Source organism: Molothrus aeneus, chromosome 5 (genome assembly GCF_037042795.1).
Source record: "Molothrus aeneus isolate 106 chromosome 5, BPBGC_Maene_1.0, whole genome shotgun sequence".
Classification (NCBI taxonomy): Eukaryota; Metazoa; Chordata; class Aves; order Passeriformes; family Icteridae; genus Molothrus; species Molothrus aeneus.
The window spans coordinates 66,089,582-66,116,444 of NC_089650.1; the positions used below are offsets into that span (position 1 = coordinate 66,089,582).

General features: G+C 44.3%; 1 protein-coding gene across 1 annotated transcript in view; it reads right to left on the reverse strand.

The window, feature by feature from the left end:
- Nucleotides 1-14,741: 14,741 nt before the first annotated feature.
- TAF3 (TATA-box binding protein associated factor 3) overlaps nucleotides 14,742-26,863 on the reverse strand; it is a 115,950-nt gene continuing 103,828 nt past the window's right edge. Inside the window, exons 5-7 of the mRNA XM_066551039.1 lie at nucleotides 21,613-21,868; nucleotides 17,581-17,687; nucleotides 14,742-16,840 (exon numbers count right to left, since the gene is read on the reverse strand). Coding sequence (XP_066407136.1) covers nucleotides 16,726-16,840; nucleotides 17,581-17,687; nucleotides 21,613-21,868 — 478 coding nt within the window. The 3' untranslated portion in view covers nucleotides 14,742-16,725. The remainder of the gene's footprint in view (nucleotides 16,841-17,580; nucleotides 17,688-21,612; nucleotides 21,869-26,863) is intronic.

The window sequence follows — 26,863 nt, forward strand, 5'->3', positions numbered from 1 at the left end:
CAGAAAACTCGCTCTGGTCCCAGGTAATGTAAAGCTCATCAGCTGAACCAAGGCAAACAATCACCACAGGAAATGTGTGCACAGCCACACAGGGCTGAGCAGCACCAGCCCTTGGAACCAGCACAGAGTTTGCAGCAGCTAAAACCAAGAGGGTTTAGTTCCCATGACCTTCCCCAACAAGTTGCAGAGCTCAGGAGTGTGGCACAGGAGGAAGAAATTCAGATGAAGCCACTGGGACTGTCAGGATAAAGCTGGAGTCTTTATATTGCCCTGGATTTTGCATTTTGAATGCATTATAGGGGAAACTCTTCCTTCACCTCTCTCCCTTTTGGAGGTACAAGAGAGATTTCAGGGGGGTTCAGTCCCCTACAAGAACAAGGGATGCTGTGGTGGACATTTCAATGAAGCCTGGTAAGGACAGGAGAGAGGATGAGAAAATGTCAGGATCAAATACGCATTTTGGATTATTAAAAAAAAAAGAAAGAGAAAATTGTGATTGGTTTCATTGACTTGGCTGCTTGGGGCAGTGTGGAGCCCAGCAAGACATCACAAAAGTGTGGCCCAGCAGAGAGGTGCCTCATGCGTGTGTTTGGACACAAATGTACAGGGAATGTGTGTGCAGGGGGGGTTGTGCACATGCACAGCAGTGATCCCAGATATACTGTGGTTTTTATACATATATATATATATGTATTCCATAGGAGGCTGAGAGCCATGGGTCCCTCCACCACGCCTGCAACCATCCACACACATCCACCCACCGAGGCTGCGTTTCCGGAGACATTCTCAAATAGAGCAGTGTAATTTCTCCGCTGATTTTGATTGACATGCTGTCCCTGGGATCATGTGTTAATCCCTTCTTCACTCAAGCCTTTTCATAACTCATTTCTCTCTGCTAGATGGAGACTCTGATGGTTACCGAGGCAACGATGATAGCACTAAGCCATTTCCCTCTCTGCACGGAGACCATTATTCCGCATGCATAGGCCATTTGCAACAAAGGTCGCCACAAAGTCATCCACAACACAGCACACGTTTATTAAACTTTTTATTCTTTTTTTTTTCCCTCCCCCTAACAGAGAAACTAGCCAGCATATGTACAATATCTCTCACTTTTTTTTTTTTTTTTTTTAGATCTTTGTAATATAGGTAATAATAACTGCAGCAGATATTATTGTACCCAAAGTCTATATCACACAGATCAGGGGCTTAGAGTTCCTGGTCTAGAAAGATCATGCTTAGATGGTGAGGTTTTGAACCAATGATTCCTATTTGTCTTTTATTCTCCTATCAAATAGCAACTTTAATAGCAGTTGGAGGAAAAAACAGCTGACAGCAATGATATGAGAGCGGTGTGAGGTGAATATTTGAATGTAAAACCCACACAGAGCTTTGCCCTGCACAACCAAGCACCTCCCAAAGCCAAATAACCATCAGCAGTGACCACCTCTTTTAATTTAATTTCTACCTGGCTCCTTACCAGGAGCACAAGTTGAAGGGGGTCTATCTTGTGGAGCTGGTCCCAGGGTATTAAAAGCCAGCTCTGGCTCTATGATAACAGAGTTAAAGTGCTGCTGGAAAGGCTCCCTGCTAAGCTGAGGTGTCCTTCCCCACCAGTGAGGCTTTGCCCATATGGGGCCACGCTGCTGGGTTTTATTTCAGCCCCATCCCTCTCCTCTGGGGACCAAACACGAGGCGACGCTTGGGGACGGCTTTTAGCTAGCAGCCCTTTCCCACTGGGAGCGCCACGGATGGAGGCACAAATGCCTCGTGGTGGATTCATGGATTTAGCACTGGAGACAACCTCAGCAATGTTACAGATGCCTGGAGTGTGTGTTTCCCCAGCCCCACCCCCTGCTCTGGTGGGTTTGCAGCCTGGGCTGGGCTGCTTGGACAGTCCCGCGGCACCAGGGCTGCTGCGGATGTGAAAGAGGAGGAGAAGATGGCCCACGGTGATAAGCTCCCAGGAAATTTCTATGGTGCCTCCTACTCTTCCCTGTCCAGACAGCTCCAGCTCTGCTCTGGGCTCTTATCTCTCTGTATTGCTGCACCTCTCTGGCCTCCCTCCTACAGAGTGCTGCTCAGCTTGGTGCAAACACACTCCTAATTGCACTGACCTGCCCCAAAGCCCTGATCCCATCTGCCCTCTCTGACTCCCATCACTGGCTTCACTGGTTTTAGCACCTATTTCATTTAAATGCTCCATGCCGCCTCTTCAAAGCCCAGCCCTGGCTATTCCACTGCTCCTCCCTTTATTTTCAATTTGGAAATTAAAAAAAAAAAATAAATTGACAACCTTTAAACATTCAGTTTGGTTTCCTGGATACATGGAGATGCTTAAATAAATGAGAAGTCCACAAGAGCCCAACCTCTGCAAGTGTGTGAAGTCCTGTGCTTGGAGATGCACCTAAAGGAAAACACCTTCTGTGAGTAACCATCACTTGGAGGCAGCCACAGTGGTTTCCAAACCAGCCCCTGTGCTTGCTTACAAAGTGTCTGTTTTGCAAGACATTCAAGTAGTCAGAGACAAACAGGAGTTGGGGTTAAACCTCCCAATCTGCCATTTATCTGGAGAAGCACTTTCCCACTGAGGTACAACCACTGCAGAGGGGTTAAACACCCCTGGTCCAGCTGGCATACAGGATATTGGTTTATGGTGGGAAGTGGCTCCTCTGCTGAGGGGCTGATTTAGCAAAGAAAGAAGAAAGCAGCTGCCCTGGATCCACGGGTGTTGGTGTCCAAGGCCTGTCACTTCCACCTTTATGAGATGATGTGGAGCCAGAGTGAGAATTGAGATGTTCCACTAGTGGGAGGATCTGAGAAGGATTGATCCTGCAGACAAGGTCCTGCTCTCAGGAGGATGCACTGTCTGATGGCACTTTTCACTCCTGTTTTTACTCTAAAGAATTAAGTTTTCCAAAGATACTGGGCAGGAAGATCTGGCCCTGCAGTTGGCAAATGATGAACACCAAAGCCTGAAACGGAGGTGAAGAGGGGTGAAGGTGGAATCAAGCTGGACAAATACATCTACTCTGTGTTTTCTCAGTAGCTTAAAATATTTCACCCTCCGCTCTCCCCTTCATCCTATTCCCATACTGAATTTCCAAACCATATCCAGCCATTCTGAATAAAACCCTTTTCCCCAACCCCTGTCCCATCCAGCACCTTGGCTGCTGTTGCATCACTCCTTTCAAGGAAAGTCTCCTGCATATGTGCCTTGATATTAAAAAAAAGGGTGAAAAAAATATTTATCATGGCTTCTGCTCGTAATGAGCTCTCCTATCTCATTCAGGGATGCTCAAGGCCAGGAATTGCACAAGGATATTCGCTTGTGATGCAGCCCTGGGATGGTGCTGGGACTTTTGAGCGAAGCGTGGCAGGTATTTCCAAGCCCCCTGCACTAATTGATGGGCTCTCTATATATCATGCCAGATAAAGGGCTCTTGCACAGTAAATGCTGATGTTTAGAACATCCTGATAGTGTTTTGTTAACAAGAAGATAACAGGAGAGCAAGATACGTTTGTTTAGCTGCCTATAGATAAACCAAATAGGGCCTTTGTTAAGTTTTCATGACTGATGGCAGGTACTAAGTGCGATAAATAATACCCCAGGTCCTGATTGGAGCTACTGTAGCACAAATCCCAACCCAAGGCACTGACCTGTGAGGGGGGATGGAGGGGTTAAAGGCTACAGGAGGGAAAACCTGGGATTATTTTTGTGGGTGGCGACCCTTTTTTTTCTGAACTGACAGTGGCCTGTTATGGCTTTTGCAACATCCCAGCAAAGTGGTACCCACCAGAAAAGCAGGGAATGAAAAAGATGTTGGTAATAAGGTATTGGTGGAAACAGGAGGGCAGAGAGAATATGAAAATTTACAAGGAGAGGGTGGCACTGGATGGCACCAGTCTAAGATCAGTGGTGACCTGTCCTCTGAGACTCTTCACCAGCTCATCTGGGATGGGGTGCCCCAAGAATCTTTGGAAATGGAGGGAGAGCAAGGCTGTGTGGCAAAATCCCATTGAGCAGATCCCAAGCATCCTTCTCCTCCCACCCCAGGAGGATGCTGAGTCAAGGCAGCACCCACCTCCCTCCCTGGTTTGCCTGCCCAGGGTGCTTATTAGCACTTCTCCCCAAACCACCTGCTAATTGCAAGGTGGGTCACTGCCAGCCCTCTTACAAAAGACAGAATTGTTATTGAGGGGTGAAGGGGGGGCTCTGAGTCATAGGAGGAGAGGAGCCACGGGGTCTGCCCTCGGTGCTCCCCAGTGGTGTCCCAAAGGTGTCCCCAGGGATGCTCCAAGCTGCCAAGGCCAGTGACAGATCCCCAGCAGGGGGAGAGCTGCTCAGCCAGGCTTCCAAAGCCTGCAGCTGCAAAACCTGTCCAGGTTTGGAAGCCAGGCCATGAAACACCCCAACTCCTCTCAGCTGTTGAAAAGGATTATAATTGTTGAAAAGGATTATAATTACAGTATCTTCAGCACCATCTCCCCTGAGAAGTCAGTAATTTGCTCCCCTTTTGTTTTTCTTCTGCTTGTCTCATGTCTTGTTTCCTCCTTCTCGTGGCTTTTAGGAGAGGAGGCTGCAGGAGCTGCCTTGGGCTGATGCTAAAAGCACCCATGACCCTTGGGTTGGTGCCTTCCTGTTGCAGCCTGCTGAGGAAGGGGAGGAGGAAGACTTCAAGCTTGACTCCATGGATGAAAACCTCTGGGATGCTGTGATTCTCAGCTCCTGTTCTGATGGAGGTGAAAGCAAAAAAGCAGCCATGGCATCCCCAAGCTGGTGCTGGTTTTGCACAAAAACTCTGATGCCCAGCTGGCTGTCATGTTTTGGTTCCCTAGGAAGTGGGAATGAGGAGCTCAGTGTCCTGCTTTTCACTTAAAAACGGGATGAATCTGTGAGGAGGTTGTATAGTTTGGGTTTTGTTTTTCTATCCCAGCTACTCACATGGGTATTTATTTGTTGAGGGTTTTTAAAACTTTTAAGGAGATATGAAGGGCTGGAGAAGAAAGCACTAAACTCTGTGTGTGTGGTGTCCTGAATTATTTTAAAAAATACCTGGACTAGCCCTGCTCCTTACCCAGGGAGAGACCAAGCTGCTAATTTCTACTCCTTCAGAACTAAGGCCATGCCAAACCCACTCTAAATCCAGAAAAATCTACAGTTATCCCCAAGCAGAAATAGTGGAAGAGGATGGAAACTTTGCGCTCAAGGCTGGGCTATACACATTTAAACACTACAAGCTTGGAAATCGATGGATGGGGTGGAAACTCTGCCCCATAACTCATGGGGAAGATCCTCAATTTGCATTTCACAACAACATGCAACGTGGGACTCACTCTGTACTGGGCTTCAGAGCCAGCCCAGAGTGAGGGAGTGATGTAAATGAAAATCTAGTGGATCTTCCTTAGACAACTTTGAACAGGCATCCAAAAAAATGAATGTGTTTTCTTCTAATTAGGAGTGCTCGTTATATCTCATGGTGATCTACAAAACAAGCCACATGCCAGTTATTGCTGGTACAAGCACAACAATTCTGACTGTGGGAAAAAAGTATTTCCAGGCATGTAGGACACAAAACGTACTAAAGGCATTTTAATGACACTTTAATTAATCTCTAGGCATAGGTTAAACAGGGAATATCTAAAAAGGTGTGTATGTGTGTGGGGGGTAATAACGAAAGTTAGGACTCAAATCAAAAGATGCTTTAGTACCTGCATATGTTATTAAATATAATTATATTCATTTAAAATATCCCCACGCACAAAAAATGGTAAACTGGAATGAAGGTTGCAAGCAAATCTCAGTAAATCAAGGCTGACAAAAAAATGTATCAAAAGAATGTTATGATTATCATACGGACAAAAACAAACCTGAATAAATTTAGAGTTAAGGTGAGACTTAAGAAAAGAAACCCAAAGGCTCTAGGTATGGAAAATTACCCAGTGAAGGCAGCTAAACCACTTCAACTCAGAGATGGGTTACAACAACCTAAAGAAAAAGCAAGTGTGGATTTAGAAACACATTATCCTCACCAGGACCACAGAAATGGAAATGCCTTTCTCAGATATGTGTTGATAAGAGTTTATTGCAAAGATTTGGGAGACTCTCACTTCCAGTTTGCTCACCAGCCCAGAGTCCTGTCTGTGTGAACACTCGTGACAAAGCAACTGGGCTCTCTGCAGAGGTGCATCTTTTCCTTCAGGAAGAAATAAACCTGATTTTACCCCAGATCACCACTTCCTGCCCAAGTCTTGCCAGGGTTTTGCTGAGCTCTGCTTGCAGAGTATCCCAGCTGTGGTTAGAGGTGCGTCAGGCAGCCTCGGGGGGAGCCCATGCACAGACATCTCCCCGTGCCTTTGGTTTGGAAGGACCTTGCAGAGGGATCCAGACTTTTGCATGTCTGTTACAGGGAGATCTTGGCTGCTGAGCCCTATTTTTGGGATAAAACCTCAATGTAAACTTGTGCTCCCAGTGACATGTTCATATAAAGCTGCCTGGAAAAGTATCTGGGCAGGTATCCAAGGATAAAGGAGCCTCAAAGGTGTATTCTTCAAAAAATGTCACTATTAAAGCAAGGATCGGCTGCTGAGGGGACCTCAGGCTTAGGAAGCAGAAGAAAATTTCCCTTCTTGTGCCATCAGGTGCAGACCCTCTTGGCCTCAGACAGCTCTGGCAGCAGTCGTCAGCTTGGTGTTGATGGGAGCTCAGAGGGGCCTGATCCCATCCTGGCTGTGGGGAGCTCAGAGGGGCCTGTTCCCATCCTGGCTGTGGAGAGCTCAGAGGGGCCTGATCCCATCATGGCTGTGCAGAGCTCAGAGGGGCCTGATCCCATCCTGGCTGTGCAGAGCTCAGAGGGACCTGTTCCCATCCTGGCTGTGCAGAGCTCAGAGGGACCTGTTCCCATCGTGGCTGTGCAGAGCTCAGAGGGACCTGTTCCCATCCTGGCTGTGCAGAGCTCAGAGGGGCCTGATCCCATCCTGGCTGTGCAGAGCTCAGAGGGGCCTGTTCCCATCATGGCTGTGGGGATCTCAGTGGGGCCTGTTCCCATCCTGGCTGTGGGGAGCTCAGAGGGGCCTGATCCCATCCTGGCTGTGCAGAGCTCAGAGGGACCTGTTCCCATCGTGGCTGTGCAGAGCTCAGAGGGGCCTGTTCCCATCATGGCTGTGGGGAGCTCAGAGGGACCTGTTCCCATCCTGGCTGTGCAGAGCTCAGAGGGGCCTGTTCCCATCATGGCTGTGCAGAGCTCAGAGGGGCCTGTTCCTCTCATGGCTGTGGGGAGCTCAGAGGGGCCTGATCCCATCCTGGCTGTGGGGAGCTCAGAGGGGTCTGTTCCCATCATGGCTGTGGAGAGCTCACAGGGGCCTGTTCCCATCCTGGCTGTGCCCCTGATGTGCTCTGTGACCTGGCACAAATCACGTCACTGCCCTGCTTTGGTTTCGCTCCTTGAAACGCCAGCAGAAAACAAATCAGTCCTTGGTCACAGAAAGTGAGTGATGCTCGCCCGGCCCCAGGATTTCTCCAGGCACATCTGATGGGAACTGCCACAGCTTTTGAGTCCTTAAGCCATTAAACAAGTACCAACCCTGAATAGTTACCTGGTTTTATTACCTTCTCCCAGCAATCACAGGGACATGCAGCTGCCTTGCTCAAATGCACGTATGGGAATGGCAAGGTGGGATGTGCTGCACCAGGATGGGAAATTTGACTACATAGCTAGGGTAATAGAAGCATAAAATGGTTTGGGTTGGAAGAAACTTTGAAGATCATCCTGTTCTAACCCTCCTGCCATGGGCAGGGACACCTTCCACTATCCCAGCTTGCTCCAAGCCCCATCCAACCTGGCCTTGGACACTTCCAGGGATGGGTTATCAACTGCTACTCTGGGCAACCTGTTCCAGTGCCTCATCAACCTCATAGTCAAGAATAATATCCTAATATCCAACCTAAATCTACTCTCTTTCAGGAGAGAAAGTTTGGAAGATCCACGTCCAGCAAATGATAACAGGCACTTGTCCTGCACAGAGGGGAAACGTGACGTCAGACAAGTGAAAGTGAGGGACCCATTGCAAGCAGCAGGACACTTCTGATTGAGAGAAGGATAACCCAAAATGGAAGTAAACAGCTAAATTACTACGTTGCAGAAAATCAGAATACCTTGGGGGAGGCAATGCCAAGAGTGTGTTCAGCTCTGAAACTATTTTGCAACGTGTGCATCTGAGGCCGGGTTCATATCAGAGGCCTGAGCAATGTGATTTGGCAAGTGTTAACTCCATGACCAGTGCATGCCATCCAGAAGCCAGAAGAAAAACAAAGATGTGATGCAGCTCTGCAGCCATTTAAGCATGGCTTTGGTAAACAGAGCGGGTTTAACACTCACCAGAGCCTCAGGCACGGGCTAAGGCACTGGCTCCTCCCTCCACCCACCTGCATACTCAGTGGCTTGTACAAAACTTGGCCTAGTCGGAGCTCTGGAAATTAATCTGGTCCCCCCCTGTGTCTCTGCACCACCCTCCTTCCCTGACACCAAACCAGCATGCTTGGTTCTGCTCATAAACACCAGCAGACCACCAACCAAGAGCAACTGAAAACGAGGAGCCAGGTGGGTATCCCGAGATCTGTGCCCTGTGAAATCCCAGGGAATGCTTTCCAGCGAGCTGGTACAGCACAGCTGTGCCAACACGGGCACCTGGGTGTGGGAAGAATGCTGGCAGAGCGATGAACTCATTAAGGTGGAGCTCTGTCACCACCTCCTGCAGGAATCCGAGATGAGTCCATCGCTGTGTGGATCCTTGTGCAATGGGTGTAGGAAGGATCAGTCACTGGAGCTCTGCGCGCCGCGGCCAACGCCACCAGGAGAAACAGGAGCCCTTTCCATGTAAGCCAGCTGATCCGCCTGATATCAAGTGACTCATTAAGGGCTTACAAAACTTAAGTAGACCATAGTGTTGCTCTCTAGTAGTGGGAACTTCTTGGCTTGAGAGGAGGATTTGATACCAGCCAAAAGCTCACCTTGGGCCTCGCTGGCATTAGCAGCAGCGGTTCTGCCCTGGGAGGTGTGTGCAGGAGGTTGCAAACTGCTCCTGTTTTTATTCCAAAGAATTAAGTTTTCCAAAGATGCTGGGCAGGAAGGTCTGGCCCTGCAGTTGGCAAATGATGAACACCAAAGCCTGAAATGGAGGTGAAGAGGGGTGAAGGTGGAATCAAGCTGGACAAATACATCTACTCTGTGTTTTCTCAGTAGCTTAAAACATTTCACCCCCTGCTCTCCCCTTCATCCTATTCCCATACAAGCTCTTCGAAAGAATGAAAATATCTCATGTTGATTAGATTAATTAGAGACAAATGTACACACAGGTAGTGATTGGACATGGCTTTAAACTAAGAGAGGAGGGACTTAGATTAGTTACTAGGAAGAAAATTCTCTATTGTGAGTGTGCTGAGGCCCTGGCATAGGTTACCCAGAGAAGCTGTGGCTGCCCCCTGGAAGTGTTCAAGGTCAGGTTGGATGGGGCTTGAAGCACCCTGGGATAGTGGAAGGTGTCCCTGTCCTTGGCAGGGGGTTGGAATGAGATGGTTTTTAAGGCTTCTTCCAACCCAAACCATTCTATGATTCTGTGATCTTCCAAATAGCTAAATAGTTATCTTAAACACATCTGAATTGGAATCACTGTGACTTGGGTGCACAGGGCAAAATCCATCCTTATGGCCCCCACAGAAGTGTATTTGTAGCCAAAATTTGCAGATGAGAGAAACCACATTCACAGAGAATCAAATGGAGCAGGACCGGCATCTAAAGAGGTTGGTAGGCAGATGTTTTTCCCAATTCTAAGGGATACAAGGGTTTTGCAAAATAGATCCATGTGATCTGATTAACATAAGTAAATTAAGTCCTAATAAAGGTTAAGTGGGTGCACAGCAATGGCTGCTTGAGCTTTGCCATGTTTATGTGGAACCTCCAGGTAGAGAGGATGGGCTTGTGGCACATGAAGTTTACGTTCAGTGAATTTGGACATTTCTCCATTGCAAGCTCTCACCAAATTCAAGCATTTTCATGTGACTGTCTCACTGGCTCAGCTCAAGCCATTGCACAGGTCATGATTATATTCCCTAAACATCACAGGTCATGGTTATATTCCCTAAACATCATCTCGTATTAGAGAGCTATGACTCCTTCAGTGGAGTCCTCAGCATGAAACCGATGAACATCCTTGCTTTGGGAAAGTTTTTTTTGGGGTTTTTTTTTTTGGTCAGAAATCCTGAAAACAAACAAAAAAAATATGCAGCATTTATCCAGCCAAGACTGTGAGGGCTGGAGGGATGTGGTTCCTCCTGAAGTGTGGCACTGCAAATCCAGCCTTTTAGAGAGTAGGTGGCACTGAGAGCCAATGGTTGGGTCGGGTTATTAGATATCAAGGCAAAGTCCTGGATTTTGGGCTTGACTGAGCATCTGTCTTTGCAGAAAATATAGAGAACAACAGCATCACTTCATCCACAGCATCTTAATACATGCCAGCTCCAAGCACAACGCAGGCATTTCACAGCCCACAAGGCCCAGAGAAGGCAGCTATTGTACGAATTATGAGAGGTGTTTTTTGACGTCCCCAAAGTAATTTTAGGCAAGAAGCTGCTTCTCAGATAAATTCCACCAGATATCCCTGGAAGCAAAGAAGAGCTAGTAGGAAAATAAGTGAGTTCAGCTCAGCTCTTTTCACAGAAAAGCTTGAAATTAGTGGAGGAAAAGAGAGTTGGTTTCATGTTGGAAAAGTTACTGGAAGAGGGTCAAGTAAAGCCTGCAAAGCCAAAGGATCTCTTTGGTTCTGGAGGGCTGTAGATGGTTTCCAGTTCCCAACTTCAATAAAAACACATTTTCAGCTGAGGAGCAGGTTCAAGGACAGTTCTGTCACTGGGGAGGCTCCCAATGGCTCTGTAGTTTTATCCAGCCCTTGTGAAGGGTGTTATTGTTATTTAAACCATGGGAAGGTCTGGGCTTCACAGAGCAGGAAACGTTATCCTCCTCCTGTGGATGGAAACTGGGACACGCTCTGATCCTGTGCCTAAACACACCACGGCAGAGCTGAGAGCTGTGCCCAGCTTCCTTGGTAGCAAGACCAAGTTTTTCCCTTTGAATCCATGCAGTGGTGACCATTTGGACAAGAAAAACCCACAAGCAGAGGTGTATCCCTAAAAAGACAGTTCTGACAGCATTTATCAAAAAGCGCTGTAAATGACAGCTCAGTTAAAAATAAACCACTGCTCACTATCTCCTGTTGCTATTTTCTAGTGAATTTATGTAAAAGGAAAATAAAAATTCTATTTTTTTTTCAAATCTGGATGCCAAACTTAAAAAAATCCATTGCAAACAGTGCCCAGTCCCACACCTGGGGAGGGATCACCTTGAAGGAAGAAGGATGAAGGTCACCTGTGCACAGTTAAGCAGCAGTGGCATTGGAGGCCCCAGGTGACACCAGGGCTGGTGACATGCCATCACACTTGTCATTAGTCCCACAGCAAGCAAATGACAGGCACAGCGAGATGCTGGCTTAGGGAGGAATTGACAGGAGAGACTTTGGAATTTGTAAGCCAAATTCCTGCTCATGATAGGTGACGAAACCTAAATTTTTGTAAATATGTTCCAAGTCTACTTCTCTGTCATCCCCTTGTTTAGGCAATAAAATAATCAAATTGTTTTCTGTTTGGTTTTGTAAAGCTGTTTCGTAGTCATTATGGGAGCATTCATATTGAAAACATAACAGGGAGTTGTGTTCACATGAAATTATTTTCTCATTGTGTTTTACAAATTGCATAGAAAATCTTCCACCTATCCCAGGTTTACCTCACATTTTATTTTCTGAAGGAAATTTGCCTTCTTGATCAAAGCTTGAGGCAGCAATCACTGAACAACAATAACGTTTGGGTTGGAAGGGATCATCTATTTAAAGATCATCTATTTCCAACCAATATTGCACCAAACCTCAACTCTGAGCACGTTTGGTGTCACCATCCTGGAATGGAGTCTCCACTTGCTCAGGGCACCCAGCAGCTGCTGAGCTGTGTTGGCTTTGGCACCCGACACCTGAGTTAAGGGGCCAGGACTTTGGAGCAGACAAGGACTAGAAGGAAAATTTAAGGGGTGACTGCCAAGGGGGAACAGATGGTCTGGAAGCCCTCAGCTCTCCTCTCTCCCTATGAGGAGTATCACAGGATTTAAAGTCATGGTGCAAAAGGTCACTCCATAAGCATCTTAGAATCACAGAACCCTATGGTCTATGGTTTAAGGTCCCTTCCAACCTATGGCTTAGATTGGAAGGGACCTTAAAGATCATCTCATTCCAACCCCTCTGCCATGTCCAGGGACACCTTCCACTAGACCAGGCTGCTCCAAGCCCTGTCCAACTTTGACATTGAAAGTTCCCAGGGATGGGGCATCCACCACCCCTCTGGGTAACCTGCTATATAGTGTTTCACCACTGTCATCATAAAAACCCTTTTCCTTACACTTAATCTGAATGAACCCTCCTTTTGTTTTGTCCTACCACCACAGACCCTGTTAAATAAAAAGTCTGACCCCCTCCTTCACCCACTGCAAAACTGGAAGAGGCTGAAGCAGCACCTTGGAGTGAAAGCACCCTTGGCTCGGCTGCCCCAGCTCACAGTTAATGGTTTCTGCTCACAAGAGCCAGGTACAAGAGCTGTTTGCTGGCTGCAAATCTCCCGTTACAGCCTCCTCTGCCATCCAGCACACATGGATTAATAGCAGCTTTCTACTTTTGAGGTTACAGCTGATCCAAAAGTCCCCAGAAGAAAGGGCGAGTTTCCTAAGCGGCATGACTGACAAGACGGCGAAGAGGGAGTTTATTCAGAGCATTATCTAATTCATTCCCCAGTGAAGGAAACTCATCTACTTTTCAGACTTAAAACTTCTAAAGAAAACTGCTATGATCTAAAGAGATTGGCCATAAAACTATTTGTATTGAAAACTTAGCCAGCATGCCTTTAGTGAACTTCATTCATTAACATTCTTCCTGGCAAGGTTTCCATATCTCAGCGTTCATTTTATACTTTAATTTGGTTAGTAGGTCTTTGTTTAATCGTCCTATTGAAAGGAGAACAAAGAAGGTTTAGGTGATACAGTGAAGTAATACACTATATTTTATCTCTCTAAAGCCCAGACAAAGTCAGCAGGCTCTGATACCCTCCGATTTGGGGTTTTTTTTAAATTCCCTTTCTCTTCCAGGACATTTGGAATCACAAATCAGTTGCAGAGCATAAAGATCCTCACTGTACTTAGCTGTGGACACCTTCAGAAGAGAAACACCTTGTCAAGCAGAGAAATGATGCTCTGAGCATAACATACAGCACCAAAGGAAGATTATCTTGGGAAAAGGGCATTCCCATTACTCCAGGGATGGATGTTCTCCTTTTATATCTATGTCCTCCAATAAAAATCAGTAGTCAAGATAGTTTCTTCCATTTCTGAACTTTGTGCTTACTGTCTCGGTATCAACTCCATGTTTTTTTCTGGATGCAAAACTCATTAACAAGCTGCAATTTCGCCTAATGACTAACCTGCTTCACAGCCAGCACCCAGCATAGCGACCCACAGGCACAGGCTGCCCTGGATAAAACACATTAAAAGGATAAAAAGGATAAAAAATTCTCCAAATGGAGCTGAGCCCCGGCCGTGCCAGTGGGCAGCTCCTGGGCTGCTGTAAACTGACACAGCTCCAACTGACTCCCAGCTGACTCCAGATAAAAATCTGGCCCCAGAGTAATGGCAGGATTCAACAAGCTTTTCTCACGGAGTAGTTTTTGTGCTCTTTTCTTGAATATTTACGACCCATCCTCACTGTCCTGCTTAAATCCACTACACATGGTGCATCCATAAAGGGGGAAAATTGTACCTGTCTATTCTTTATAGCGTAGCAGTTGGTGAGGTGTCTCCTCACTGAAAACTCTTTAATTCTTTACTTTCTAAACTCCACATCACCCACTGATGCTTCCCTTGAAGCTGCATTTAAGGCAGGAAAACCATTCAGAGACTTGGATGCTCTCCCATGACATGCAGCAAACAAACCAACCTGCAGCCCATCCACCGTGCCCTCTTCTGATGGATGGTGGTGTCCAAAACACAAATCATAAAAGGACTCATATCCCAACCCCAAAATCAAGCAGTGACTCTAGGGAGCAGCCCCAACTGCTCCCTCACTTTCCATACACAAAGTTTATGGAGAGACACCCAACCTGTGAAGTTACCAGCAGCAAACACAAAGGTCTGGGGAAGGAACTGGGCTGGCTCAGTGCTGGGTGGGGCCAGGGGCTGTAAAGAAGGTCCAAGCCACACATTGCTCAGGGATAACCATTTCTGGAATGATTATTCATTAATGCCACTGATTCCTGATCCACAGCAGCATAAGTGAAAGGGAGGCAGGCTCAGCACCAAGTGTGGCTTCAAACTAATGACCCGGAGGTGAAGGGCCCCTTCTCCTGTTACTAATCCCCTCAGCCACACAAGCCTCCTGAAAATGATGCTTTGGTTTTATTGCCACAGGGGTCATTTATAAAATCATAAAAGCCAGGTTAAGAAACCAACCCAGCAGCAGCAAGGCCAAGCATGAAGAGAAAGAGCTGAACAGCCATCCAATAGGGCACGTTCAGCCCTCCCATGGTATCCTGAGTAATTCAGCTGATTAAATGTGAGAAGTTCTGATTCATGGAGAGGAGGAGGAAATGCATAAACAACTTACCAAAAGCTAATTTCTTTATTATTGCAACCAGAAATGACCAAAGACGGCGTATTTTGTATGTCTGCACATTACATGTGGAAAAAACCAAAAATCAGCATTGCAACATCCAACAATTCAAAATAAAATAGAATAAAAAAATCAAACCCAAGAACTTTCTTGACTGGTAATTAACAGGGACGGAATATAAACGAGATGGCATTGAACAAAGCAGGTAACAGTGCACTTTTAATAAACCAATTTCATCCATATCACCACTGATTTGCAATTTAACAGTTCTATCAGCAAAGCCTAATTTCCCTAACTAGACTGGTACTTTTAAAAACATGACTAATTCACTCTCATTAATATCAATTTGGATGCATTTAAAAAATAACTCTTAATATCTGCACAACAGGCTAAAGGGTCATATTTCTCTAACATCAGACGTTCTCACTGCATTGGTTTAAAATACAAATATCCCCAAATTAACCAATGCAATCTAAAATTGATTAGAAAACAAAAGGCATAAATTGTTTTCAAGATTTATTCTTATTTAGCTCTGAGACCCATTGCACTACAATATCTAACATTGACTTTTATTTCAGTTTCTCTGCACCTTCCTCTCACATTTTCAAGGGGGAATGTGTCTGGGATCCAGTTTACTGGTCTTTCCAAGGGGATGCACAAAGCAGAGGAACACACCTGAATCTCCTCTACCTAAATACGATGCTTTTGGCAAACTCACTAACCACTTGTTTAAAAAAAAAAAGAGAAAAAGGAGAAAAAAAAAGAGAAAAAAAAAAAGTCCATTCCAGCTACAGATTAACATGCTGTAGCTGCCACCAGAAGTGCAGAGCCCCCCTGGCCTAAGCTCCCAATTCAGAAGGCATTTAAGCACATGTATAACCAAGTGTGGGAACAGGCTCCTTGAAGGCAATAGGATTACTCACTTCTTAAGAAGTTACCACATGTTTAAGTATCTGAATGAAGGCCTAATTATGGTGCTGGCCACCTCCTCGTGCACACACAGCTGGGGCAGAGCTCACCAATCCCTCACAGCCATGAGGACAGGCGTTTGTCACACGGGCTTTTAGTAGCTGCTAGGTTTGTATTCTCGGGCAAACGACAACAAAAATCCTCAAGCCCTAAAAAATAATTAAAAAAAATTACTTTATAAATATCAGCTATTTACATGTGTGAAAATCTTTTAATGGGAAGTGTTTTTACACACTGATGAAATGTACAAGCAATGAAAAGTTATGTTGACAAAGACTTTAAAAAAAAAACCAACAAACTAAAAATCAATGTATAAAATATATTACAGGTCCACCAAAAGAAATTCACACGGAAGAAAAAAATTGACACAATAGAAACTTTTTTTTTAAAAAATAGAAGATATATCACAAAAGCTTGAACATGTTTATTTTATGTTAGTACTAAAAATCAAGGAAAAAAGCTTCATATATTCTCATCACAAAAATATTTACCAGCCACTTTTTATTTCCACATTATGATTATCTGGCTCAGCAAGAGTCGAGGCTGAACTGTATCCAGACTACAGAAATCATTCCAGAAGGTTGTCTCAGTTTACAACTTACTGCAATTTACATTTTCTCCTCCTCTCAGCACCTTACTGCAAAGGTTCAAGAGGGATTAATAACAAATTGAGAAAGAATAGGACAGATATCTGTATTTACAACATTCATCCGTGTTGCTGCTGAGCCACAGGAGCAGGAGCAGTCCCGGGAACCACCGAAGCCTTCACGGCGCTCTGTGCAAACTCCCCTTGCCAGGGGGAAGAAACAGCATCAGAATGTACCAAAATCCAATGCCCTGGGCTCGGACTGTCTGTGAAACCCAACAGCCCCTGAGCAATGGCATCTCCTCGCCCCTGATTCACTGCAGGGACACAAACGACCCTGGCAGGGTGGATTCCTCCTGCAGCCGAGTCGGGGCGGGAGGTGCCGCGGTGACCGCACGATTTCAGTCCCTGCCAAGCCTTCAGTGTGCCCTGTGCTTCCTCTTCTTGTGTTTTTTATCCTTCCTTTTGTTGGCACACTTGGAGCAGAACCACTGCATCTCTTCTGGGGGTGCAGCCGTAAGCCCAACGCAAGGCCTGTGAAGGACAGGAAAATATCACATCATCTCCGTGAAGTAACGTTGCTTTTGTTTCTCACTCCAAAAAATGCAACTTTCCAGTGGAAGACTGGATCTGGCCTTTGAATTAATACAGCAATTATCTTAACAAATATAATGATCAAAACCTAAGAACTCTTGCTTTGAAACAAAAGAGAAGTATCAAAAGGATACTCAGATAAAAAGTGTTGTTTTAGTAGAAAATATGAGTGCACTTTCAGGTGTAATAGACTAGATTGAAAATAATTTCAAATGCTTCTTTAACGCATCTGCAAAAAACCCTTATGATTTTATGTAGCTTTTAAAAAAAATTGCCTAAAAAGTGATTAATTTCCCCTAACCTTTTTATAAGAGCTGACATTTATATTACTGTTCATACAATGCTTCATAATTTGAACTGTCTATCTGTATACACTGTGTTCATAATCCTGTAGTTCTCACAAAATTACCGGAATCAGCAGTATTTCCCAGCAGTTTCAAAAACAACCGTTATCACCAATGCCCATTAATTAAAAAGTAACTCTCCTTCACAGCTTAAAATCTGCCTTTTCAAATTTCAGAGCAACAGAGATAAAAATATCTTCCAGATTATTAAATTGGACACAGTAAAGCTATTTAAATATTCCCAACGTCATGAACTATTAGGAAAAAAAGGTTTTTTAATAATATAGCCCCAATCTGCCAGGCACTGGCAGAGCAGGATGGATGAGAGGAACTTACCAGTGATACCAATCATCGCAGTCATCACAACCTATCATTGGACTGCCATCATCTGGCTTGTTACAGCCAGGACAGATCCAGATCTGGTTACCCCACTCGTCTCGGATCTGGTGCAAAGAAAAGCAAAGTTAGCTGGTTTTCAGGGCTAAGCAGGCAGGAAAATTGACATTAAAAAAAAAAACACCAAAAAAAAAAAAAAAAGGTTTCTTGCTTATCTGGCTAAGCCATTCAGCAGCCCCTGTTGTTATGTGTGAATTCTCTGATCATGAGAGCTCAGTGTTACGTCTTAATTGATTTTCCTACACTGCTCATGACGACAAAATCATGTATTTTCCTGCATTGTCCTGTAAACCAGTAAAGCCAGTTACACCACCCAACCTAAGCACAGGCATTCACACACAGAGCCAGGGCTTAAGGACACAATTCCCTCTCTGTCTATACTTTTAAAATTCGACCCTGTTAATGGCAAGCAGGAGCCACGGCAGCCTCCTGCGTAAGATAACAGTTCTTATGTGCATGTAAAATATACAGCGCTGTGTGTATGTATTGCTGCATTACTTATTAGCCAAAGTCTTCAACTCCAACGAGCTGATAAGATCAGGATATAAAAAAAGTTGTTACTGAGTAACTTTCCATTCCCCTTATGACATTTATGTCGCAGTACAATTTACTAAAGGGTAAATGAAACAAGAAAGGCAGATCATTTACAGTACTGGGCAGCTGCTCACTGGGTTCATCATATGCATTTTTTTAATGTTTATATCCTGCTCGACCCATTGTTTGTATTTTTAGATTTCCAGTGGTTCTTGAACAGCTCTTTGCTAAAAACATACAAGCAAAATGTCACAGAATCCACCTAGAGGAGTTCAATTAACAACACAAAGTACAAAATGTCTGGGGCATTACCCTGACTCCATCGCTCCTTTATGAAGATTTGCACATTATCGCTGAATCTCAAAAGCAGAAATTGTTTTGTTCTCAGCTTTTGTGCATTTACACATATCTCAGGCAATAACTTTTTGCTATCTGTACAGCTTACAAACACAATATTAAAAAGTAGCAGATGAAAAGCCCCAAATGTTCTTAGTAAAAAAAAAAAAAAATGCCACTACACGGTGGTCTGCACATCTTACACCACTTCCTGAAAAATCAATAGGAACGTACCAGAGCTGCAACCAACACATCACTCTTCCCTGATTCTTCTTAAAGCCTTGAATGTTTTTGTGGTTTAAAACTCAAAACTACAAGTCCCTGAAATACTAACCAGGGAACAATCCCCTTCCCAACAGAGATATGGAGTAGGCACCATCATAAAATTAACTCAATTTCCAAGCTGATTGATTGCAATAATCATTCCTATCTAACATCTAATCTCACATCTGCAAAGTCATTTTAAGTTGCTGGAGAAGCATCTGCTCCCAACATGAAGTGTCTGGGCTCAGAGTGAAGAGGGGCAGAGGCATTTTGGTGGGATAACCCTGCTGGGAAGAGAGGGGATGCTGTGCCACAGTGCTGCAGAGAAGGGATGTTGTGGGATGTTGGGCTGAGGGCTACAAAACCTGCCTGAACACCTGGTTGCACCCCCATCATCCCCCAGCACAGGCACCTCATTTCTGGTGCTGTTTGTTTTGGGTGTAGGCAGCACTGCCAGATGTTACCCCATCAGAAAACAGACACCCTAACTTTTCCAAACTTAATTTTCAGGGGTTTTCTTCCTCTGCAGAATGCCTGCCTCAGGCTCTCAGGGGCTGGAGAGGGGCAGGGTGGTCTATAATCACAGAAACCTCTGCCTGTTTGTTAAACAAGAACTTGGGCTGCTGAATAAGGATATTAAAAATATTGCATAACTTCTCATTCCCTAATGACCCAAGGGTCATGCAAGGAGGCACAGAGTGGGATTGCTGATTGCTGTGCTTGTACAAACCACTGAGAGCTAATGAGCAGAGCACATGCACTGAGATGCTATCCAACAGGGAGATGTGTATCCTTTCTTTTTTGAACTATAAAATCACTCTCCTCTCCTCCCCTGCACAAGGGAGTTGGGCACCTCTGTCACACTGGCTCCACTCTTATCTCTAGAACAGCTTTCCCATGTGATCTGAGCAAAATGATTCTGTCTCCTGGATTTCCTTCATACAAGAGGCTAATAGTTATTAATCATTTTCTTCTACCCCAACCTCTCTCTGAGCATTTTGACTTATAAATCTGTCACATCAGGTGTCTCCCTGCTTGTGCCCATAGCTGGGTCCTAATGCAGTAAAGCCTTGGTTTCACCTCTAATGTTGTAAAACATCATTTTTCACAAGGGCCTGGAATGATAGGACAAGAGGGAATGGTCTTAAATTGAAGGGAGGTAGATTTAGACTGTGTATTAGGAAAAAAATATTTACAATAAGGGTGGTGAGGCACAGGTTGTCCAGAGAGGTGGTGGACTTCCTGTCCCTGGGAATGTTCAAGGCCAGGTTGGATGGGGCTCTGAATAACCTGGTTGAGTGGAAGGTGTCCCTGCCTGTGGCACAGGGGTTGGATCAAGATGGTCTTTAAGGTTCCTTCCAAACTATTCTGTGATAATCTATGGTTCTGTGGAAAGCAAAAATGATCTGGAGCCTCCATATCCTCTGAATCCTCCATAAAGGTGCTAAGTGTGTTACCACTGGAAGTACCTAGGCACAGTACTAGGTTTTTCTTTTTGAAACTAACATAATCTCTCAATTATTTCTTTTCACAATTACAGAAGAAAATTACTACATGGGATGTAGTTGAGCGTTTAGGAAGTGTTTTTCTCTTAAAGTAAATTTTGAAACCTTTGTGCACTACTGTAGTAATATCAATGACAACAATACTAGTGACTGTAATAATAAGAGTGACTGTGGGTTTACACTGTGATACCAGAGGTGAGGCTGTGTCCTACCCTGAGGATATGCAGAGCCTGTGTGATGTTGTCCAGTGCTGTAACTAACTCAGGAGTGAAATGTAGCAGCTGTTTAAATAGAGAGCAGTAACATGATACAGCAGTTTAAGTCCAGCAGGGAAGCACCTTTCCATTAGAAATGCAGGGTGGATTTGTATTAGAAATCAATACTAAATCAAGATTCATAAAAATTTTAAAAATCATGCATATGTTGCAATTCAAGCACAGCAAACTCTGTAATAAAAGTAAGCTTTAGGTGTTTTAAATGGTGAGATTTTTAAACTGCAGCTAAGCAAGGTGTCACCAATCAAGCTGGAATTCAGCCAGGATGGGGAAGATAACAACACTGCTACCCTTGTGTTGCTTTTCAAGCATCAGGAATGCTCAGGACTTCATTTCACACAGCATTTAAAGCAGAAATTCTCAGCAGCACAGCAAGCCTTGTCCTACCCAGACATATAGCCACATTCTTTTAGGGAATGCAGTTCCTACACCATGTTACTCAAGAGAATTTTCTAAAAGAATGAAGAATGCAGCCAGACACAGGCCAAGCTCAGAGCACGTGTCAAATGCACAAATGAAGTGCAGACTAATGAACAATCTACAAACTTCTGAGATGCACAAACATTGCAATTTCTGTATGTCAAGGAAACCAGGAAAGAGATTAGTGGACTCTACACATTTCAAATGAGGGCTAAGTCAAGTTCTTGATGTTGTATGAGGGTTTTGTACTTTACCTGACTGACAGCAAAATCTATGGTGAGTCTGACATTTGAGGTTTCAATTCAGCACTTTTGAAAGCACCTATAAAAAACCTCTACCTCCAAAAAAAAGTGCTCTAGCTCAGTTAGCAGAAAATATCATATGGGATATAGTTGGACTTGTTAGAAGGAACTTAAATTTGGAAATGGAAACCAAGGAAAAATTCAGTCCAAGTTGTAGCATTTCAATCAAGTTTTTAACCCCTCAAAACATGTGTGTGGAAACAAGGGCTGGATAAATAGCAGTTTAACAGAGGGCAACATCAGGAATCCAGGAACCATCAGTTTGAGACAATGAGCTCACCAATTCCAGGGAGGAATGCCCCTGGCATGGGACAGAGCATGGCATGTGTCACCTACCACGTAAGTACTGACGGTCTCGGTCACCACGCTCCGAACGGGAGCTTTGGAGCCTCCAGCTGCTGACACGGCTGGGGAGGGTGGTGGGATGAGGACAGGTGAGATGGTGGCCTGTGGAGGAGGAGGAGCTGGAACTGGAGGAGGGGTGACATGAACGGGAGCTGGCACCGGTGACGGCACAGGCGGAGGCGTTTTGGGCCGCGCCACGGGAGTGGAAGGTTTGGCCTCTGGAGCTGACACCACTTTGCTGATGACTCTGTAGGAGCAACATTGAGAATTGTTAGAGCTGATGGGAGAGAAAGCAATGATCAATCACCCATTAGAGAGAAAGAAAATATGGAGCAGCTAATTCATGTCAGCCTGGAGTCACCACAGAGGCTGTTTCAACCCCACACAAGGACTGCTGTCATTGCTGCACCCATCCATTTACAGGATAAAGCACAGAGCCATTACAAAGTGAATGCCAGGACACCCTGAGCCAGTCTGTACCTCACTGTCTTATAAATATTCTCTGTGGCTTTACTAAACCTTGTTTCGTTAAGTTTTATTGCATTAGCTCAATTTGTGGGAAATATTAGAAAGGAAAGTTAATCAGCTGTGAACAGCACTGATTTTAATCTTCCAACTGAGAGACCATATCATCCTGTTAAGATCCTACATTAGGGGGTTCTGCAAATATTTGCTAGTTTGGTATTTCTTTGCCCAAATGTTTATGAAATCAGCAGTGGATCTAGTCAGGACAAATAAATGACGCACACTATACACTCAGCAGTTAAAATATTGCTCCTTACTGGAGTAGCTGAAGTAGACAGGATGTAGCTCTAGTAAATACACTGTATAGAACAATCTTGCCCAGGAAGGGGGATACATAGAGGACCCAGCCTTTATTAATGACTGTTGATACACAGTGTTATTGATGTGCATGCAATTTCACAGACAAGCCAGAAAAAGCCCTTACTACAAGGCTCTAGGTTAGAAACATAAAGAGAAGGAAAAGGATGTTTTAAAAAAACAGAACAAAAACAACCCAAAAACCAACTAAAACCTCAAACAAAACACAGGATAGGTTGATTTGTTTTACCACATTCTGGTAAATCATTTAACTAATTTATTTATATTTGAATGGTAACTGTGGGAGTGTGATTGATTTGTGACAGGACTGTACGAAGAGGGTGATTTAAAGAAAGGTTAGACATTCCAGGGGCAAGGATCATTTAAGAAGGTAAAAAATTGAGACATCATTAGAGAAACCACGACAAAAATCAAATTGCAACGACTCCTGAGAACAAGGAATGTCTGGTTCCACTGTCAATGTGAATTCTAAGTTCAACTTTAGAGTTTATTACAACTCCAAAGCAGTATCACTATGACTGGAGACATTGTCCGAATTTCAAGTCAATAAAATTCCAAGCCATCATTTGAGAAAGGCTTGGAATAATACAGTATGTAATGCCTGGCTGAGATAATGGTGTTTTTCCTCACAAGATATGCCACTTGCACTACAAACTCAGAACTATGGCTAGTTACAGTAAAAACATACTTGGTAAAAGGAAGCAAGAGCAATGAGTTTGGTAGTCCTGCCTAACCCCCAGCTGCAGCATCACACATTCTATGAATGAACAGGAGAAGAAAATCAAAGAGTGGTATCTAAAGGGTGATAGACGATTCTTCCATCAACAACACTGAAGACATTCACACTACATATGTCCCAGTGATTGCTGCAGGTACCTAAATTGGGGCTCAGGCTCTGTATATGTGTCAGCAAGGTGCTAGACTGTGAGTCAAAGTACAGGAGTCTTAATTTATGTTGTCTGTGACTTGCAGAAGGAAGGAAGTTCTATCAGGCCATCAAAACCAGCCTCCTTCTCCTGTTAAGTGGGGAACATCCAAAATCCCACTGTTATCTCTCACCAAGGAAGTTTTCTCTTTGACTCATGATGTGTTTATGGTTCAGTGAAAATCTCCTGGGGCTCCTGCCAGACTTGCCATACCCAACTCAGATCCAACTCAGATGCTTCTTCTGTGTCTTCCCCATTCCACAGACAGCTCTGGCTCCCAATGCTGAACGCCTAAGACCTTGGTTGGTGCCAATGCTCCCCTGGTTTGCAAAGTTATCCTCATGACTGGAGAGCCATCTCTCAATAAACAAACTCCTAGCTATAATAAAAGCGGGGATAGGGACTGACAGCAAAATATTGGCACAGCAGAAGTAATTTGGATGGTTTCAAACATCACTGCCCCTTCTTTCCCTGCCTCCCTCTCCTACCTCCTGCAAGTAAACAAAATCCTGCTACGAGTTCTCCAGGGAGTCAACCCTCCCCAAGTCTAGACTAGGAGATGTATTAGCTAATAGGGCTTTAAACACAACTTTGCACACAGTGTAAACAGTTTGAAAGAAGTATTAGCTAATACAATTTGAATAAGAGTGACCATGCCCAGCTAACACATGAAATTAAATGACAGAGTTTCTTGGTCTAAAGCCAGGTTCTCCTCCTGCACAGGGTCTTCGAAGCCACTCTGCTCATAACTGCAGAAGCAGCAAGGAACACCACATGTGAAACCTTCCAAAAACACAAATATTCATTAGGGAGCGACACACGCTCATCGATTGGCTGGCGTGCCTCAAGTGTGCAATTAGGACATGTTCAGTATATAGGGCAGCTTATCTTGATTTTAGAGCTCAGTTATCAAAACAGGAGATCGGCATTTCGGAGCACGCTTGGGCCTACCACTCCCTTGGGCTAATGGAGTTCAGAGACTTTAGACTCCAGAGTGGAGAAATGAATGGTTTTGTGCTGCACCATTAGAGGTGATGGAGTAATCTCAGCGAGGGTGGTTTAGCCTGTCCTGAAGAAGGGGCTGCACACACGGAATATGGAGGTGGGGAGAAATCAAAGGGAAATAGCAGTCCCACGACTAATAATTACTGTTACTTCAGACTTGGAGAGAAACCTGATATCAAAACACTATGTAAATGATGGCAAGATTTATGAGCTCTGTTTTATAGACAGGAAAATTGAGGCACAGAGCTCACTGCAAGTAGGCGGCTCTCACTGCAGCAGAGCCTCGATCCTCCTGGTACCTGAGACCTGCTGGGATTTAAACTCTTCCTTGGGACATTACCACACACATGTTGTTACCTTCTTTCCCAAATGTGTTTCCATGTGTCCAAAATCATCACTTAGTCTGCAAGTACAATGCTACATAAAACAAACTTTCCTCCTTCTCCACACCAATCAAAGAACTCTAAAACTGAGGCCAAATGAGTATTTTTCATTTGAGAAATCAAACACAAATGAACATCAACCACCACCACCACAATCAGAGTCGTGAGACAAGAACTGAATTTCTCTGCAGACTGCTTGCCTAGCAATGTACCACAAACAGATTCTACACTGAAAGATAAAAGGTCAATTAAAAGTTGTTTTTGAATCAAAACAGTTCCTCCAAAATAAAGGAGATGTGAGAAAACCTTTGGAATAGATGTGGTAATAAGAGCCTCCATAAATCGTGACTATAAGTTACCATTCCCTTTGAAAAAAACCCCAGAATTAATGTAAACACTGCATATTTGGTTGTGTCCAACCTGAATTCACTTTGGATTTCTTTTTAAATGCCAGCAGGAGCTGTCCTGCTGACAGAGCTTCAGTGTATTTATCACTGAACACATGCACTGATTTGTCACAGAGTGCCTGGTAGTAACCAAGAAAACATCTAAACACAATAAAAAGGGGAAAAAAACCTAAGGGATGTGAAATTTAAAGTGGAAGGACAGAGAAATCCTCAAATACCATGATTGCCAATTATTTTTCCATGTTGTTTTTCTATAACTCCTTTTGCTGAAAGAGCAGAGCATAAAGCTTCCTGACAAAGGCATTTTGAAGTTATTTTTCTTTCTCACAATCTGTACCAGTGCAAACAGCATTTCAACCCAATATCAGAACTTAATGAGATAATGAGATCTTCCATTGCCATTTCTGCTCAACTACATCAAGGCTGTGCTGGGGCCAAGACAATAGTGTGAAATATCTGAATCTCAGCTGAGGAGCCAGATCTCATGGAATCAAAGGATGGATTGGCTTGGAAGGGATCTTAAAGATCTTCCAGCCCCAACCCCTCTGCCGTGGGCAGGGATATCTTCCTCTAGACCAGGTTTTTCAGAGCCCCATCCAAGCTGACCTTGAACACTTCCAGGGATAGGGAGTCCACCACCTCCCTGGGCAGCCTGTGCCAGTGTCTCACCACCCCCACAGTAAAGATTCAATGCTTATCTACTGGTTTAAAACTGTGTCCAACACTGCTCTAAGGGGAAGGAAGAAAAGAAAACTTCAGTGAAGTTTTTCTGTTTCTCAGGAGGGTAGAGTGAATAAAAATCCCTTTTAATCATCACTCCAGGGCAATCACCCTGTTCACAGTTATAGTTCCAAACCCAAAGAGGATGATCACCAAGTGTCAGCTTGCAGGCAAAGGGCAAATTCTACCAAGATTTGAAGTGTTGCAACAGGTCAGTTGGTTTCTAATCAGCTCTAAGTGGCAGGAGCTGTAACATGCTACATCTGGAGCAAAATGAAGCTCCAAGGTGTGAAATGGTTTCCTATCTTTGGAAGTAATTTATTTGATTTAATTCTGATCCTTACGGCTGAAAGCCCCATGGACTGCTTCACCTAAACACAGAGGAAAGATGTACACCAAAAGGAAATGGCTTTTCAAAAACAGGATATGGGCCACAGGGCAGAATGATTGCTATGGGCAATGAGCTCCAAAAAAATGCTGTATCAGAAATTTGAAAGGCCCAGTCAAAAAATCACAGTAATCTTTGTTTCAGCTCCCACGAAGCTGTTTCTGTGCCCAGAGGGAAAAAACTAACATCTGAAAAGTCCTAATTCTTTTCTGAACCCATGACCCATTTTTAAGCAAGGAGAAGGAGCTAAATGGGTCTCTGTGTCTAGGAAAATGACACAACTGCACTGACATAACTGAAACTGGTGCAATTCACTTCGATTATCAATCATCATATTATCTCTTAGCTTTGATATTCCCTTATGGATATAAATTCCTTGATGTAACTATTTTGTTACTGAAAAATCTCACACCTGGAACTGAGATTGTTGCACCAGAAAAACCCTAAACCCTCTAAGACCTATGGTTAAGAGTGTCAAAAACACCTAAGGAAATCAGGAAATTTCCATATGGTTTAGATTCTTCGAAGATAAGAGGTGATTCTGGAAATTTTATTCCAGCCCTGGAGGAG